This window comes from Nicotiana attenuata, chromosome 1 (assembly GCF_001879085.1).
Source record: "Nicotiana attenuata strain UT chromosome 1, NIATTr2, whole genome shotgun sequence".
Lineage (NCBI taxonomy): Eukaryota > Viridiplantae > Streptophyta > Magnoliopsida > Solanales > Solanaceae > Nicotiana > Nicotiana attenuata.
Genome location: NC_031989.1, coordinates 108,704,420 through 108,722,003, shown reverse-complemented (window position 1 = coordinate 108,722,003; position 17,584 = coordinate 108,704,420). Strand labels below are relative to the sequence as shown.

Here is a 17,584-nt window from a genome sequence, read left to right as displayed (position 1 = left end):
GGGATCTATTAATAACTTAATAAAAGTAGTAAATTTTAATTAATTATTACTCACTTATAGTCAACATAAATATTTTTTCAATGTTTTTTTTTTTTTTTGGAAAAAAAATAAAGGCTAGCAGCATAAGAGAACCATTTCTAAATAATTATACCTACTTTTCCAAAAGGAAATTTATAAATGGCTGAAATTTATTTACCAAACGGTAACATCTGATGTCTTCTCCCATAAGCTCACTACTGTCTAACGGCTAGTAAAAAAAAAGCCTTTAAACAGATCTCAACCGTCCGATCATTTCCCATCTAACGCTCCTGATTCAAAAACGCAAAAGAATATGACCGTTAAAGTCAAAAGCGCTCCTTTTCGCCCAATATAAAAACCCTAATAGTATCACCAAAATTCTCTCTTTTACTCACAAATATCTGAAGAAAAACTCAAAAAGAAAGAAATTTTGAAGAAGAAGAAGAAGAGAAATAGTGGCGACTCAAGATAGTGAAAGTGGAGGAGGAGGAGAGGCGGGTAACGGTCGTCTCCAATCGTTTATTTCATCGATATTTGCGAGTATAGGTGGTGTTTTTGGTCAGTATAATAATTCAGACGAAGAAGAAAATCTTCAAATGGATAATAAAACTGCTGTTGTTGCTCCTAACAATTTACCCAGAGGTAAGAATCAAATTTCTGGTTTTATTAATTTCTCTGCTTTTTTTTACTGAATTTCAATTAATATATCCTTTTGTGTATTATTAGTTTCTACTGAATCTCATTTGGGGGCTTTTTCCTTATCTGACAGGAATTAAAAATCGATTTTTTTGTGTGTGTGCTTATAATATTTTCTTGATATATTTAGTATTGCTACATTCTTTTCCTATTTTTTGCTGAATTTTAATTGATGTTCATTTGGTGATTATTCTTTTCTGACCCAGAAAAAAGGATCTTTTAAAGTGTGCGTTAGTTTCAACTGAATCTCTGCTGAATTTGTCTTGTTTTCAGACATTCAAGATTCTTTCTATTTTGTGCTTATAGTGGTTTTTTTTTTTTAATTATTTAAAATTGTTACATTCTTTTTTTGTTCTTCCAATTTTTGACTGAATTTCAATTGAATCTTATTTGGATATTTCCTTTTTTTAGACAGAAAAAAAAACTACTACTGTAATTGTTTTGTGTGTTTGTGCTTATAGTGGGTTTCTTGAAATACTGTGTATTGTTATATAATTTGTTTTAATTAAGTGTCAACTGAATCTCTATTTTTTTGGGGTTCTGATGTAAGTTATGCTGCTGATTCATTCTTGTCTTCAGACATTCAAGAATCTTTTGTTGTGTGTGCTTATAGTGGGTTTGGACTCACTTAGTTTAGGATTGAACTGTTCATTGATTGATTAAATTGGTTGCTTGGGTAGTGGTTGATTAATTTAAATCTTGAAATTCCTGATTCATTATCCTTTGTCTCATGAGAATTATGTTATATCTGTAGGAGAAATGGGAGGAAAACAGAAAAATGGACAGGCCGATGGAAGAAATAGGCGTGCTCTCGGAGACATTGGCAACCTTGTGCCTGCTCCTGCTGCAGAAGGAAAGCCTAAAGCAGCTCAGATTTCTCGCCCTGTGACTAGGTAAATGCTCTCAAAAAAAAATTGGAATTCCATTATCTTTAGGACTGCGGCATAGTAGTAGTAGTAGCAGTTATTTCGTATTGGCTTTGGTCTCATCTCATATATCTGTCTGTCTTTAACTCCTATAGAACATTCTTTCTTTTTCAGGAGCTTTTGTGCACAGTTGCTAGCTAATGCACAAGCAGAGAAGAACAAGGTGGAAATTTGCCTAAACAATTATAGTTGTAAATGGTTTTATGAAACTTTTCAAGGTCCTTGAAAATGGTGGATATAAGTTGTTTTCTGTTTTCTTTTTTCTGTAGAAATCACTAGCAGAAGTTGTCAATAAAGATGTACCAGCCAAGAAGAAGGCATCAGATAAGGAAATAAAGACTGTTGAGGGAAGTCCATTGAGCAAAAGAAAAGCAAAGAAGAGCGGAAAGACTCTCACTTCTACCCTCACTGCTAGAAGCAAGGTTATACACATTTACATTTTCTCTGTTTAGATCAATAGTACTTAGTAGTAATATCAACATTTTGATAAAATTGTGTTCTTTCTCAGGCTGCTTGTGGACTTTCCAATAGACCAAAGTATGAGATTGAGGACATCGATGTCGCGGATGCTGATAATCATTTGGCTGCTGTAGAGTATGTTGAGGATATCTACAACTTCTACAAGCTCACTGAGGTATATTTGTGAATCTCATTCTCTTGTTCTATTTCTGTTTAGAATCTCATTTCTCTGTGATTGTCTGATCCAGGGTGAAAGTCGAGTGGATGATTACATGAACTTTCAGCCAGACCTGAATCACAAGATGAGAGCCATTTTAGTGGACTGGTTAATAGAAGTTCACAGGAAATTTGAGCTTATGCCTGAGAGCCTTTACCTTACAATTAACATACTGGACCGATTCCTCTCGCTGAAGACGGTTCCAAGGAAGGAACTTCAGTTAGTAGGCATTAGCTCAATGCTAATTGCTTGCAAGTATGAAGAGATTTGGGCACCAGAGGTAGTATATTATGCACATTTCAGTATACTATAGTAATTTGTTGGGTGTAGATTGAAACTTAGATATGTTCTTGATCTCTGCAGGTGAATGATTTCATTCATATATCAGACAATGCATATGCCAGAGAGCAAATACTTCAGGTGGAGAAAGCTATTCTTGGGAAATTGGAATGGTATTTGACAGTTCCAACACCATATGTTTTTCTGGTTAGGTACATTAAAGCTGCAACACCATCTGATAATCAGGAGGTACTATACTAATCTTTCTGGTTCCATCTTTCGACATGAATTCTTGTTTAGGAACCTTATTGGGCCCTGCATAGCCAACAAATGTATATGTTTCGTATATCAAGTATAATACATACATGAATATACACTATTATATACGTATATAGATAATGGTGCATATGTTTGGACATGAATTCTTGTTTTATCTCAACTTGGCTAAATAATATTTCTTCTGTTGCTTGTTGTAGATGGAGAACATGACTTTCTTTTTTGCTGAACTTGGTCTTATGAACTACAAGACCACAATATCATACTGCCCATCAATGCTAGCAGCATCGTCCGTTTATGCTGCTCGTAGCACTCTCAACAAAACTCCATTATGGACTCAAACTCTGCAGCACCATACTGGCTACTCAGAAGATCAGTTGATGTAATATTCCTCAAGAACGAACTCATTTCAGTTTAAGTATCTTAATTAGGTTGATATTAAGTTTCTATAGTCTCATGAGTTTAACTTTTTTGTGTAACAGGGAATGTGCAAAGCAATTGGTTAGCTATCACTTGGGTGCTGCAGAAAGTAAGCTCAAGGCAATTTATAGGAAGTTTTCGAGTCCAGATAGAGGTGCTGTCGCCTTCTTCCCGCCAGCAAGAAATCTCCTACCTACTACTGATGCTGCTTCCTCTTCTTGATGAATGTTATTTTTAAGTTTGGTGGAAAGGTTTTGGGATCATGTTACTGTTGTGATCTCACTAGCTTTAGACTAAGTGGTGTGTGATACTATTATTTGACTTTTGAAGTGTGAATTTTTTGGAGAAAAGCTATGGTTGATTATGATTTTACCTACTAGTGAAGTCATGTAAATCCAGAATATATTGTTTTTTGTGAATATAACTAGTTCATTCATTTTTTTTAAATGTGTCATTACTCTGTTTATTTAGTTTGTTGTTATTATTTTTTTATTTCTTTTTTTCGTTGAATGAGAGAGACATGGTTGTTGACATCACAATGGTCTCTGCATGCATAGAGCTCGCTTTTGACATATGAAAAGTTAAGATATGAAAATTTAGGTTGCTACATGGCAGTTTAGGTGGCACACTTTTGACAACACTAATACGGATCTGATCAAAACAATTTTGGGTACTTTGACCACGACAGATAGAAAAATTCGAGACGAAATACAATTTGATTTCCGAAATCATAACCAAAACTAGGGTAAATTTGAAGAAAATAACATAAAAAGGAAATTCACACATCAAGCTATTTTTATATTTTTTATATTTTTAGAGATACTTTTATATTTTTATTTTTTGACTTAGTTTTAGTCGGATCCCCGCACCCGTATCCGTACTAGGATCCGTATCCCTACTTTTATTTTCAAGATTCGCACCTGTGTCGGACACTCACACTCGTATCCGAGCAACTTTGAAATCTCTTGAAACTACATTCCCCAAAATCCAATGTCTAAGAGCATTTTTAACAAATAACCATCCTACATGGAACAGTTTGGCTGTCATGTCTGAGCTCACTCAAACTATCTCAACATCTCATCAAATCCATCAACTTGAGAGCCAAGAACAGAAATTTATCAATTCCACTAATTCAAATTTTATCTACACCATCTGATGGTTACCTCGCGGGCACGTTCTGCTTTGGGACAGCCTGGTCTAAATAACTATAGAGTTAGCTTTCACTGAACTGGTCACTTGGGTTGCTTTGTTTGACTGTTTTAACAACAACAACAACAACAAAAAACCCAGTTTGATCCCAACAAGTGGGGTCTGGGGAGGGTAGTCTGTACGCAGACCCTACCCCTACCTAATGCAGGTAGAGAGGCTGTTTCCAATAGACCCTCGAAGCATAATTCAAGTGAAAAACAATGCCACATTCATAAGGACAGACACTGGATCTTTTGACAATGAACAGGTTTATTCCCACATGGAAGGATAATATCTCAAACAAAACTCAATTTAGTAAATGTTAAAGAGATATTATTGGCAGTTCAAAGAGAGAGATCACAACAAGGAACATTTGAGTCTATTACTCTTTGGTATATATTCCTGAAGTGGGAAGTAAGCTTTGCCAAGTATATACAAAATACTTCAGTAACCTATAACAACATAACTCATCGGAAAATTCACAGGAATATTTCGTTAAGTCACATTTTAGTGGGAACATGAACAACCATGTTCTTGGACACCACTTGAAGCCAACTTGTAACTGCGTTCCCAAGTATCTGTTGGAGCAGCTTGCGCATGAGGAACATGACGAGGATGTTTCTCTCTCTTGTCACCCCTTACCTGTTTCAGCGCATGCTTAAGGGCGGGGAGCAAAGCTTCCATGCACTCGGCAACCGCGTTTGGATTTCCTGGCATATTGATGATCTGAAAACATTGTGAAACATACAGAAGGCAAAATTCTTCAGGTTCAGAATTTGACATAAATTATAAGAGGGTCAAATAACATGGCACAGTAGCCAGAAGAGCACAAGATCTCCAAAATGATGAAATTGAAGGAAGAATTAACCCAAATAGCCGTCCACCAAATCGCTTAAACTAATTCATGTATATGACTGTGTATAATCAATATATACTCGCTAAAAAAAGTAAACCGTGAATTTGACCGACTATTTGTGTAAAATCCCAAATTGAATAGGGTCGAAGTTGAATAGGGTCGATCACTTCGATTTTGTACATTTTGATCCTTTCAACTTAATGCAGGCTGCACTTGGCTATAAGAAAGAAAAGAGTGGCTGTACTTCACAGATTGAACAGCTTCCCTATTTCTAATAGAGAAAAAGAGAGTTTCCGAATGCCTAACTAAATCTGAATCCTCTACTTGGCTATTCAGTAGCTAGGTCTACTTATGACTGCCACTGGTTCGGATAAGTCGAGTGATTAAGAAAAGGAGACAAAATTGGGAAAGAAAAAGCAGGAATACAATGTCGATTACTAGAAAGAAAACAACAGCAACTATGGATCACATATAAAGAAATCCATCAAAACTCAACACTCACTTTAAGTATTCCCTTTCTTGTAAAGTTTGAAACATGTGTAAATCTTAGGAGATTAACCATTGCAGCAGAAGTAGCTATTTTCTGGAAATTTTGCTAATTCCATGAGCAATCAATTGTCAACTGCCAGATAATTAGCTACCTTCTGCAGTTAACTATGTGATTCGGAGGAATTTTAGACGACAAAACAAACAAGTCACTAGGGGCAAGGATTGGATATAAAATTACATCGAAGATCTTCATGATTCTTTTTCCCATTAATTTCAACTATGGAAGTGTAATAGAAGTGTGATGCCTGTTGCCGGAGGCAAAACATCGTATACCTAAAACACAAATGTAGAGGAAAACCTACGGACAAACAAACAATAGAAATAATCATTGGATTAGGGAGAGAAAATGCATAATTGATGGCAATACCAACCATAGTTCTAAAACTCAATTCTCGGACTTGCTTAAGGAGTTTATTATTCAATAAAATGAAAGACCAACCACAGTTTTAAAACTCAACACTCAGATTCGACTTGCTAAGGAAAGGAGTTCAGTAAAATGGAAGACTAAGAATGCAAATACAGAACCACAAATGCCTTATCTTTGTGTTACTCAAGGAAACAACTTTAGGCTAAGCTTATCAACCATATGAGGGAACTTTGGGCTAACTTGTGTTGGTGTGTTTTGTGGTTCGTGCTAATAAAGATACGATTGGACTTGTGCTCTTACCAGTGTTGATCCTCTTATTCCAGCTGCTGCACGTGAGAGCATTGCAGAAGGCGTTACCTGTGTGAAGTCAGATGCATCATGAAATTAGAAGAAATTCAAATATTTTTCTAGGTCAGGGAAAAAATTTATAGCTGCCTTGCGTAAGCATGCGAAATGTTGAACCATCGGAGAAGGGTTAACAGAGATATATAGTAATCCTGAGGAAGATTAAATATCTGATGTTATCTAAGGAAGGTCACGTCATTAGTTGTTTGATAATACACATCCCTCATTGCTTTAATACAAGAAGGCCACCAGAATGGCAGACAGAAAATTCACTTGCTTAACTTGAATTCTCTACGTTCATTTTTATACTTAAGGAAAAGAGTCAACTTCAAAGGTTGAGATACTTTTCGTGGTGGGTGGGGTGCAGTTTGGGATACAGCTCTTTTTGGTCTAGAACAGAGTCAGCTTCAAAGCTTGCTCCTTCTCCCTTTTATTTCATTTATATACTTTTTTGGATAACAGTTGTGTCTGGACCAGCTTACAGACACCTCGACTATCCACCGGATAACTCTGTCTATCAAAGTTAGGCAGACGGAAAAAATTCAACTAAGTACTTGGTCTGTTGTTGTCTCCCTACAACGTCATAGAATGTCTTCTTATCCTAATCTTTTACCTGTAAAGTACATTATCTTCTTTTCAGAAGTGGTAACAAACGACAATGACCTTGTGACATGAGCATGTGGTTGTGCACCTAGTTCTATCATTTCATTGTTTTTCAATGCCCCCATAGTTTCGGCAATGAACTAGGTGAAGGTTATACAGACAAGGGTGTATAAACTATCTGCCAAATTTTACCACATTTAATACATATGCAATTGAATAAAATGCCCATGGAATAACAGTGATATGAGAACTTTGATACCTTCAGACTTTCTCGCATCATAACATAGAGAAGACCAGGTGTTTCTTTCTGTATCATACTTTTGGTAGCTTCAGGGGTAACATCCCTTGGCGTACAGCCGGTCCCACCTGACTCATCCAGTAAGAGTAATTAATAAAAATATTATCAGCTCGGCAAAGAAATGGGACCATGACCATAATAACTTAGGAACATACCAGGTAAGATAAGATCCACTTTGTCAACATCACTCCACTTCTGCAACATGTCTTTTATCTTTTGCTCATCATCTGGCACAACAGCTGTTGCAACTATACTTGTCCCTCCAAGCCTTTCTGACGATGAATTGACGACAGAAACTGCCCTTGGACCACTGCGAGATCATATAGCATAAAGATACTCAAATCAGTTGATAATCAGGGAAGGGGAGCCTTTCTAATGGGTTCTAACATATTATGGGAGCAAGAAAATATCAAGCAGCCATGTAAAATTATCCAAGGTGAAAACTGTGAAGAGTCCCACAACGTGCTTTAAGGGATGAGTAGTCTCCTTAGGCTTGGGCAATCCTCACCTCTTGAGCTAGCTTTTGGGGTTGAGGTAGGCCCAAGATTTATTTCTTTAACATGGTACCAGAGCTGCACTCATCTCAATTCTCGTTTCCCCGTGTTGGGCCCTCATATTAAATTCCCACGCTCCATATGTCCATCCCTGGGCATAAGGGGTGTCGGGCGTGAAGAGTCCTACATCGGTGCTTTAAGGGATGGGTGATCTCCTTAGTATGGCTTGAGCAATCCTCACCACTTGAGCTAGCTTTTGGGATTGATTTAGGGCCAAGATCCATTTCTTTAACAAAAAATAATGTTAATGCAGAGAAAGGAATCAGCCTATGGAAGGGGACCTTGGCGCAATGATAAGAGCTGCCTCGGTGTTACCAGGAAGAGGTCAGGGGTTCAAACTGCGGAAACAACCTCTTGTAGAAATGTAAGGTAAGGCTGCGTAAAAAAGACTCAATACGCTCTGGCCCTTCCTCCGACCCCGTGCACAGCTAGCTTAGTGCACCGAGTAGCCCTTTTTTTAAAGTAATCAGCATATGATGAACCCAAAATAGAATATCTACGCATTTGACAAAATGTTCACTTGGAAATGAGACATTTTAAGTGGAAAGAAAAGAAACACCATCAGATCAAATCAATTGTACAGTAGTAGTTCTTTTATCTCTGCGAAAACCAAGGAAAACATAGAAGCAGAGCTAGTTCTTCTGGGGAGAAAGGCTTGTCAAAGTGCACATGCCTGCCGCGAAGTTTCAACTTCTCAAACATGACTACCACAAGGAATCCTCCCAATTGTTTTATCATTTAGGATGGTAAACCTTGCCTCTTCTGGAACTAAAGTGATGGGTTCCTAATTAACGCTACACGAGCCATTCAAACACCAAGTAATAGGAAGTAGCTTAATATCTGTAGCAAAGAGTCTGAGTACTCACATGTTTCACTTTTACATGGAGCAATATCAGATTTGCTATTTTCTTTTTGCATCACTAAAGTGACCCTTTTGGAATCACTAACCAAAATGGTGTATCTTAATGCAACTTCACTCTTTATATAAAAGAGGTGGGGGAAGGGAGACATTCAAACACCAAGTAATAAAGTAGCTTAATATTTGTAGCAGAGAGTCTAAGTCACATGTTTCACTTTTACAAGGAGCAATATCAGATTTGCCACTTTTCCCTTTGCATCACTAAAGTGACACTTTTGGAATCATGAACCAAAAAGGTGTATCCTAATGCAACTTCTCTCTTTATGTAAAAGAGATGGGGGAAGGGAGCACTTCAAACACCTAGTTAATATTTGTAGCAAAGAGTCTGAGTACTCACACATTTCACTTTTACATGGAGCAATATCAGATTTGCCGCTTTTCCTTTTGCATCACTAAAGTGACCCCTTTGGAATCACGAACCAAAAAGGTGTATCCTGATGCAAGTACTCTCTTTATAAGATAGAGGTGGGGGAAGGAAGCCATTCAAAACCAAGTAATAGGAAGTAGCTTAATATTCGTAGAAGTGTCTGAGTACACACATGCTTCACTTTTACATGGAGCAATATCAGATTTGTCACTTTTCCTTTTGCATCACTAAAGTGACCCTTTTGGAATCACGAACCAAAAAGGTGTATCCTGATGCATCTCTTTCAATCTTAAACTGAGAAGTGGTGTGTCAGTTGCGCCAATATGTCTCTGGACAAAGAGAGGTAAACTCAAGACAGAGAGTAGTTAGAGTAGTCATTTATGGACAAAGAGTGGTTCACTCAAGAGATAGAGTAGTTAGAGTAGTCATTTATAGTGGCCGTGGAAGTAAATGAAGTAATTTTTACCGAGAGATAGATGTAGGTCATTTATAGTGGCTATGGAGGCAAATGAAAATAAGAGTTTCTTTCTTAACAATGGTTTCCCATGACTACAAAGTTTGAAGGTCTTCCTCTTTTCTTGCAAATAGTTAGACATACCATCTGTCCTGAGTAACTTTCAGTTTAACAAGCTTAAATTTTACGATATGCATGTCATTAACAAATTACAAGCTAACAGAAATTTGCATGCCAAAATGGCAGTAATGAACTCTTTCTCTCAACTGTTTGCATGAATGCAGAATAATAAGGAATATAGTAGAAAAATAAGCAGAAGGAAGAAAGGAGAAAAGATAAGAGTGCATGTATTAAGATATTATGAAATATTGAAATATATGGAACATAAGTTCAAAACAAAGGAGCAACTTGATACAGTGGCAAATATAGAAGAGAAGCGGCTCCCTGCTATAAATTACCTGCGATCAGGTCCCAATCCTGCCGCAACAGTATCACTTACTGTAAGAATAGCTACCCTAAATTCAGAATCTTCACAACTGCCAGTATTTGCAGCTGCTGGCTTATGTTCTTGTTGGACGCTACTCAAGTCTGGCAATTGCAAACTCCTGCTCCCTGGCGAATTGCTTATATCAGAAATCAAAATTGCAGACACTAAAGCACCAGCAGGTAATGAAGTGTCTGAAGCCGGAAGCTCTAATAAAGCATTGGCTGACTTCATGCTGAGAAGTCGACTGCTAATTTGATGACCTGTACTCTCAGCCATGAACCTGTAAATCATAAAGGGGAAAAAGAAGCATTTGATGCCATCCACTGCAACAGTCTGCTAATAAAGCATGAACGAAGTATTGGACATCTTAATCTTGACCCCTCTTCTCTCCTTCCCCAAAACAAAATATCAACCGATGAATGAATCGCCTGCTCTACTTGGGTTCAAATGAATCTTTTAGGATTTGAACCAAACAACCCCTTAGGATTTTACAGGATAAACAATGAAGAAGCAAAAATGTACAATCTTGTGATCTATGTACAAATAGGTCAAATTTGGAATTATTGAAATAGTGTACATCCAAGACTACAAAGCAAAGTAAAATGAATAGCATTCACATCAAATGATTTTTTATCACTGAAAAAGATCGTATATTAAGCACTTCATAATTTGCAATATGCGATACATCAGACAAAGAATAAACAAGAAGGGAGCTACAATAGGCTAAAAATCCAGGAAAACCAGCATCTATGACACCAGTAAGTGCATTTGGAAAATGATATTTTAAGGGCGGCCCGGTGCACTAAACTCCCGCTATGCGCGGGGTCCGGGGAAGGGCCGGACCACTAGGGTCTGTTGTACGCAGTCTTATCCTGCATTTCTGCAAGAGGTTGTTTCCACGGCTCGAACCCCTGACCTCGTGGTCACATGGCAGCAACTTATCAGTTACGTCAAGGCTCCCCTTCTTGGAAAATGATATTTTGATGAATACATTTGAAAAATGATATGAAACTAACTCTCAAAATTTACTCTTCAAAGATTATAGTTGGATGGAACTGCATGTTCTGAAAGAAAGAGAAACAAAAACAGAAAATAAGACGCTTACCCTTGGGAACCCGACCCATCGTTCAACTGCCAGGAGATAACAGCTCGATGGTATTCTGGACGGAAAGGATCTGTCTTAATTGAATGCTTTACACGAGCTTGCACTCTACAATTATTAGAAACAGATACTGCTTTAGTGAAATCGGACGACTATAAATCAACCAAATGTTGAATAGAAAAAGGATTGAGGAGCACTCTTGGCAACCTTGGAAGATGAGGGTTTGCCCACCCAGAGATGTGTCGAATGGCTGGAACCACAAAGAGATGGAAACAGACCAAACAGCTCACAGGATTTCCAGGTAGCCCAAATGCAAGAATCTTCCCGGAAGTCCCGTTGGATGATCTGGGAATGATCTCAGCAAATGTGATAGGCTTTCCTGGTTTCATGAGAACCTGGATTTGTAAAGAATGCAAATAAAGTAATTATTTCCCTGATTTCATATATACAAGACGTGTGTATATACAAACAAGAAACACTGATGTACATCTGTTTATATACATACAATGTACATAAATATACATACCATATACATAATCAGTGTATATGTTTTGTATATTTGAGCTACAGCCCGTAATTATATTGAGCCACCAGCCAAAAGTGAAAAAAGCCCTAAAGTAATTATTTCCCTGATTCCATAGATACAAGACGTGTGTAGATACAAGAAAGAAACATTAATGCATAGCACAAGCTCCAAGCTCAACCCCATAAGCATACGCAGTGAGCATTACCCTTTGAAAATACAAGTTCCCAAAATCTGTAAACAGAAATTGCCAGCATTACCTTCTGAAAAAATATTCTCCCTTTCTTTTGAAGTAAAGGTTTCACAAAATCCCGGTCTCCCATGGAAACACCTCCAGAGCAGACAAGGATGTCAATTCCAGAAGCAAATGCATTGTTTAGCATCGTCTCAATCTCCTGCTCATCGTCACGAGCTATACCGAGGTCGAGAACTCTGCATTGCTGCTGTGTTGCAGCAGTAAGGATCATTGCACGGTTGGAGTCCCTAATCTGCTTGTGACAAATAGAAATTAAATAAAATCCGCCAGAGGCGAATATCTTTGCAAATAATGTAGTCAATTACAAGTACTATAGTAACCATACAAAGAACAGGAGGGAATTATGTATAAGATACCTGAGTATAACAAGAAAGAAAGGAAGGAAGACAGATTCCTCATATTTAGTTGACGAAATCTCATCAATATACGAAAAATAGAAAAAGGAAATTTATTGAAGAATATCCATGAAAGAAGAGCTGCAAGCTTGCGAAAGAATAACACCCAATCTGACAAGTACCATTAGGTTATGGATGCACAAGTGAATGTTCAATAATTGATATTCCTCAATATTTAGTTGACGAAGTCTCACCATGGTTTTGCTGATTGTAAGAGAACAGGTCCAAAAGATAAAGGTTTTCTAAGAATAATATAAAATTCAAATTGGTTGAAATATTTGTTGATATATCAACAAATGTAATATAATGCAAGAAGAGGTCCTATAGTGTATGCTACTTGTTGACGATATTGTGCTTGTGAAGAAATGGATCTTTGGTCTACCTCTTCACGAGAGGATTGCCCAAGACATATTAGGAGACCACAACCCACTCTCAATCATTGTGGGACTTTAATCCCCCGCACGCCCAAGACTGGACAATTGGAGCATCGATAACATAACACGGAGCCTAACATTGAGAAACCCAACAACAGGGGTAGCTTGAGTCCGGCTACGATACTATGTGAAGAAATAGACATTGGGCCTAACTGAATCTCAAAACCTAGCTCTTGAGGGGAGGATTGTCCAATACCATGTAACGAGATCAAAACACATTCCTTAAATTAATATCGAACTTAACAGTGCTAATTAACGAAACCAGCGAGGGCATCAACCAAAAGCTTGTATTTTGGAGAAGGATTCTAGAGACTAAGGGTTTTAGGATAAGTAGAAGTAAAGCTAAATATATGCACTGCAAGTTTAGTCAGCATAAGAAGAGCGACATTGAGGTGAAACTAAATGGGATTTCGAAGCGTGAATGCAAACAATTTAGATATCTATGCTCAACATTAATAATATTATAGATGAGATGTTTTAGATATTCAGGTTAAGATGCTTCTTTTTGAAGTCACAAACTAAAGCAGACAGAAGTTTTATTATCACGGCAACTGCATCGCCACTGTGAGCATCGGGTAATTTTTCTTTAAAAGGAACGTCATAGTAGCTTCCACAACCTGACCACGGTCTAATCTCCCAACTGTTGGTTCTACAAGCTCATCCCCTGTTGATAAGACGGCAACTTTTGGACTAGGGTAAACCTGTATATCAGCAATCCGAAATGCAACATAAGAAATAGGCAGCCATTATGAGTTATAGCATTGGAAGTAACTGCAAGGAAATAAAACAAATACCTTCACTGTGACAACACCTACTGTGGCAAGTAGACCAATTTCCGCAGCACCTAATCGCTCCCCAGATCTCATTATGATAGTACCCTGTGCAATGTCAGATCCCTGGAAAAGATAATTTTAAAGCAGTTAAAAAGGACCAACTGAGCACTCACAGTGGTAGTCAAAATGAGTTAAGTAATTACAAGCAATTGTTCCATTTTCAAGTCCTATAGCCTCCTTTCCAAAAAGAACAGCCCAACAAAAAAGTTCAAGTAGCTATAAGGAGAAGATTTTCTCAAATATGCTTTTACCCAAAAAAAAGTCGTAAATATGCAGTATTCCAAAAGAAATACTCCCTGCATCCCAATTTATGTGGCACCGTTTGATTTGGCAGGAAGTTTAAGAAAGAATGGGAAACTTTTGAAATTTGTGGTCTAGAATAAGTCTTCTACATCTGTGTGGCCATAAATCATCTTACTAAGGGTAAAATGAAAATTTTGAAGTTAAATTGTTTCTAAATATAGAAAGGTGACATTCTTTTTGGGACAGACTAAAAAAGGAAAGAGTGTCACATAAATTGGAACGGAGGGAATACATACTTTATGGCTCTCCGGGGGCAAAAGAATTTTATGAAGATGCATTAAAACTGACTTGACTCAAAATTAGTGGGTTGTCATATTCGAGCAAAAGATAACAAGTTAACACGCACTACTATGCTGTAAGCTATCAATAGTTCTGACAACTGACCATTAAGCTCACTTCTCCGTCATATAGACCAACCCTAGGGTTGCACAAATTGCCAATAGCCGCACCAATCAGCAGTAGTGCAGAAACAAACTTCAGTCAGCTTAATGTATCAGTAGGTCTGAGGGTGAAGCTCATTGCCAAACATTTTATGTACTAGAGGCTCTAGTTAATACAGTAATCACTTCAAAATATGAAAACACTTATTAAAATCCGTGGATCAATATTCCGAGATATTCATGCCAATATCTAGATTTCTATTGCTCAACCATGCCAGAAATCGGAATGCAATCTGCCTCTTCACTCATTCTCTCCAGAATGAGGTCAAACACAGACATGCATATATGTAAAATCGTTTTTAGATTACATGGTAAATACATTGTTTATTTAATCTCCACTAATTGGTATGTTTGTTCTAAGAAATAAAGCAGTTGTCTTCTACATGTTTTTCCGGAAAACAAATGTTTTGCTTTTCAGAAAATGAAACACAATTAGGAAGTCGTTTCCAAAAGCAACCCTTCCAGCCTACAAGCAACCAATTTTTCCAAAACCATAAATGCAGAAGACATACCTAAGATACAGCATCAAGTTCTTACCACTGCACGAATATCAACCCCAGGGCTAGTTTGCTTCAATATTCGCACTCGCTTCAGTTCAGATGAAGCAGCTGAAATTGATTCAGTGTCCTCTACTTGCACAACCGCATCAGCGCCATCAGGCACTGGACCTGGATAAGTGGACAACGTGGAGAAATCAATAGACACACAAAACAGTACTAGTTGGATGACCATTTGTCGAAAAGTAATAGAGCTGCCTAGCTTCTAAACCCATTAAAGTAGCAATTACTGGACCAGATTGCTCATTATCTTTGATGAAAAGATTGCAATACATGGATTAATAATTCATTTATTATGTAGTGCACATGCATTTCTTGGTGGATGTTTGGTTCCTACTATCACAAATGGGATACATGGTGCATAATCTAAAACATGGGTTTGCTTTAAAATTGGATAAAGTCTTGTTTTCAATTATAACGTTGGAAATGCCCGAATGTATAAAGAAATGGCTTTGGAAGAGGGGCAATTTTGTCATTTGAATAAATTATCCATGTTGGAGGTTTGAAAACAAACCTTGGAGTCTAAAGGTTTCAAGTTGAACAGGACTAAAACTTAATAAGTTCAACTATGTGACTCATGAAGCGAACGGGGAAGTGAGCTTGATACACAAGTCATTCCCAAGAGGGGTTAGGAACACTGTGCTGGGAGATTTAGAGCACTCCAAGAGTCGTCGAAATTTTGGGTATTGCAAGCGTATAAAGGTTGAAGAGGCTGTGGGGCTATGCGTAAGATGGGTAGGGAAAAGCAATCGGGCCAGACGAGATCCCTGTGAAATTTTGGAAGAACGCTGAGTGGCTTACTAGGTTGTTTAATGTCATTTTCAAGACGACGAAGATGCCAAAAGAATGGAGGTGGAGTACGATGATTCCATTGTACGAGAATAAGGGTGATATCCAAAATTGCAACAACTATAGGAGTATCAAGCTGTTAAGCCACACCATGAAAGTTTGGGAGAGGGTAGTGGAAGTAAGAGTAAGGAGAAGTGTGTCCATTTCTGAGAACCAGTTCGGATTCATGCCGAGGCGATCAACTACTGAAGCCATTCACCTTGTAATGAGGTTGGTGGAGCAGTATAGAGAGAGAAAGAGGGACTTGCATATGGTGTTCATTGACTTATAAAAAGCTTATAACAAAGTCCCGAACGAGGTTCTATGGCGATGTCTGGAGGCTAGTGGTATGCTTGTAACATACATTAGAGCGATTAAGGATATGTATCATGGCGCTAAACCTGGGTTAGGATTGTGGGAGGAGATTCGAAGCACTTCTCGGTTGTGAGGGGGTTGCATTAAGGATCAACTCTTAGTCATTTTTTCTTTGCCTTGGCGATGGATGTACTGAGACGCCACATTCAAGCAGTGTTGTTGATACGATCCTAGATAGCCCGAGAAGAGTGGAGACTATTGAAGATGACCCCGAATTATCTAGTGGACCGTTGACTCGCTCCAAGTCCAAGAACACCTGAGGGATGCACGCTTAGAAGTTGCATGATCTTCAACAATTGACTAGAAGATGTTTGAAGAGCCACTTAGAGAATTCATGCAGAGAATATCATAATTGGAGTCTTGAGAATTGAAGAATCAAGACCCCAAGTCAAACCGTGTGACGGGGTTTCACCAACCATTGGCTACGGGCCTACGGTTCAAGAGGGGCCCGACTTTCACCGAGGATATCATGTTATAGGACTTCAAATTTTCATGACTAGTAACAGTAGAGCTTTTCTAGAAAACCCTAAGGCCAATTTGACCTACCTTAACTTGATCCTTAGAGATTCAATAAATTGAAGTTTAGTTTAAGACATCTAACAAGTGGTCGCACCAACGTCTACCACCAGCACAACATCTGATACAGATAGATGTCACACATCAATTTTTTCCTATAACGATATCTTCTTTTCTTGTTTTTAGATATAATTCAAAATATCTACCAAGATTAACAAGAGAAAATATATCGTCTAGGCATAAAGGTAAAGATTTTAACAATATTGATGGAACCACAATATCTGAACAAACAGACCTCCAGTAGTTACATATGCAACAGTTCCAGGGGCAATCGTCACACCAACTCCATCATTTCCTGCTCTTGATTCAGCAATTACAGAATATTCACCAGGTCCATCAGCGGCAATAACGGCATACCCGTCCTGCAACAGGTCCACCCGAAAAGAAAAGTTAACCATACCCTTCAAAGAGACAACAATAGATATGAAATCTTTATCAATAAGCACTACGAGTCTTCTATTTGTCCTTTCGCCATCTCCCATTTTGATTTCATCTTCCGATCTGCTATAGTTTCTACCTCGTATCCTCTCTTATCTCAAATTTTTCATGTCCATTTGGTTTGGACAGCGGTAGCCGAAAATCCCGCAGATTGGAACTCGTATACCGTCATTCAAACAGTGGCCTATTAACCATCAGGTTGTCCTTACAGGGACCACTTTTCTTCCTTCACTGCCTACCCCTTCC

At 38.0% G+C, this 17,584-nt stretch overlaps 2 protein-coding genes across 2 annotated transcripts in view; one reads left to right on the top strand and one right to left on the bottom strand.

Annotated features, from left to right (window-relative positions):
* On the top strand, positions 397 to 3,738 carry LOC109231843 (G2/mitotic-specific cyclin S13-7-like). The gene is made up of 9 exons (XM_019397471.1): positions 397 to 660; positions 1,469 to 1,607; positions 1,755 to 1,803; positions 1,910 to 2,062; positions 2,149 to 2,274; positions 2,348 to 2,596; positions 2,680 to 2,844; positions 3,072 to 3,253; positions 3,354 to 3,738. The coding sequence occupies exons 1-9, from the start codon at positions 615 to 617 to the stop codon at positions 3,511 to 3,513; spliced, it is 1,269 nt and encodes a 422-aa protein (XP_019253016.1). The 5' UTR covers positions 397 to 614; the 3' UTR covers positions 3,514 to 3,738.
* Positions 4,791 to 17,584, bottom strand: part of LOC109231832 (molybdopterin biosynthesis protein CNX1) — a 14,004-nt gene continuing 1,210 nt past the window's right edge. Inside the window, exons 2-13 of the mRNA XM_019397463.1 lie at positions 17,136 to 17,262; positions 15,102 to 15,232; positions 13,783 to 13,884; positions 13,606 to 13,689; positions 12,164 to 12,391; positions 11,588 to 11,775; positions 11,384 to 11,488; positions 10,250 to 10,558; positions 7,653 to 7,807; positions 7,459 to 7,565; positions 6,552 to 6,608; positions 4,791 to 5,205 (exon numbers count right to left, since the gene is read on the bottom strand). Coding sequence (XP_019253008.1) covers positions 4,987 to 5,205; positions 6,552 to 6,608; positions 7,459 to 7,565; positions 7,653 to 7,807; positions 10,250 to 10,558; positions 11,384 to 11,488; positions 11,588 to 11,775; positions 12,164 to 12,391; positions 13,606 to 13,689; positions 13,783 to 13,884; positions 15,102 to 15,232; positions 17,136 to 17,262 — 1,812 coding nt within the window. The 3' untranslated portion in view covers positions 4,791 to 4,986. The remainder of the gene's footprint in view (positions 5,206 to 6,551; positions 6,609 to 7,458; positions 7,566 to 7,652; positions 7,808 to 10,249; positions 10,559 to 11,383; positions 11,489 to 11,587; positions 11,776 to 12,163; positions 12,392 to 13,605; positions 13,690 to 13,782; positions 13,885 to 15,101; positions 15,233 to 17,135; positions 17,263 to 17,584) is intronic.

Excerpts from the sequence above, each read along its gene's own strand:
- LOC109231843 (XM_019397471.1), top strand. The coding sequence starts at position 615 with ATGGATAATAAAACTGCTGTTGTTGCTCCTAACAATTTACCCAGAG. Across the intron at positions 1,608-1,754 it reads ATTTCTCGCCCTGTGACTAG|GAGCTTTTGTGCACAGTTGC; the intron begins GTAAATGCTCTC and ends TTTCTTTTTCAG. Across the intron at positions 3,254-3,353 it reads TACTCAGAAGATCAGTTGAT|GGAATGTGCAAAGCAATTGG; the intron begins GTAATATTCCTC and ends TTTGTGTAACAG.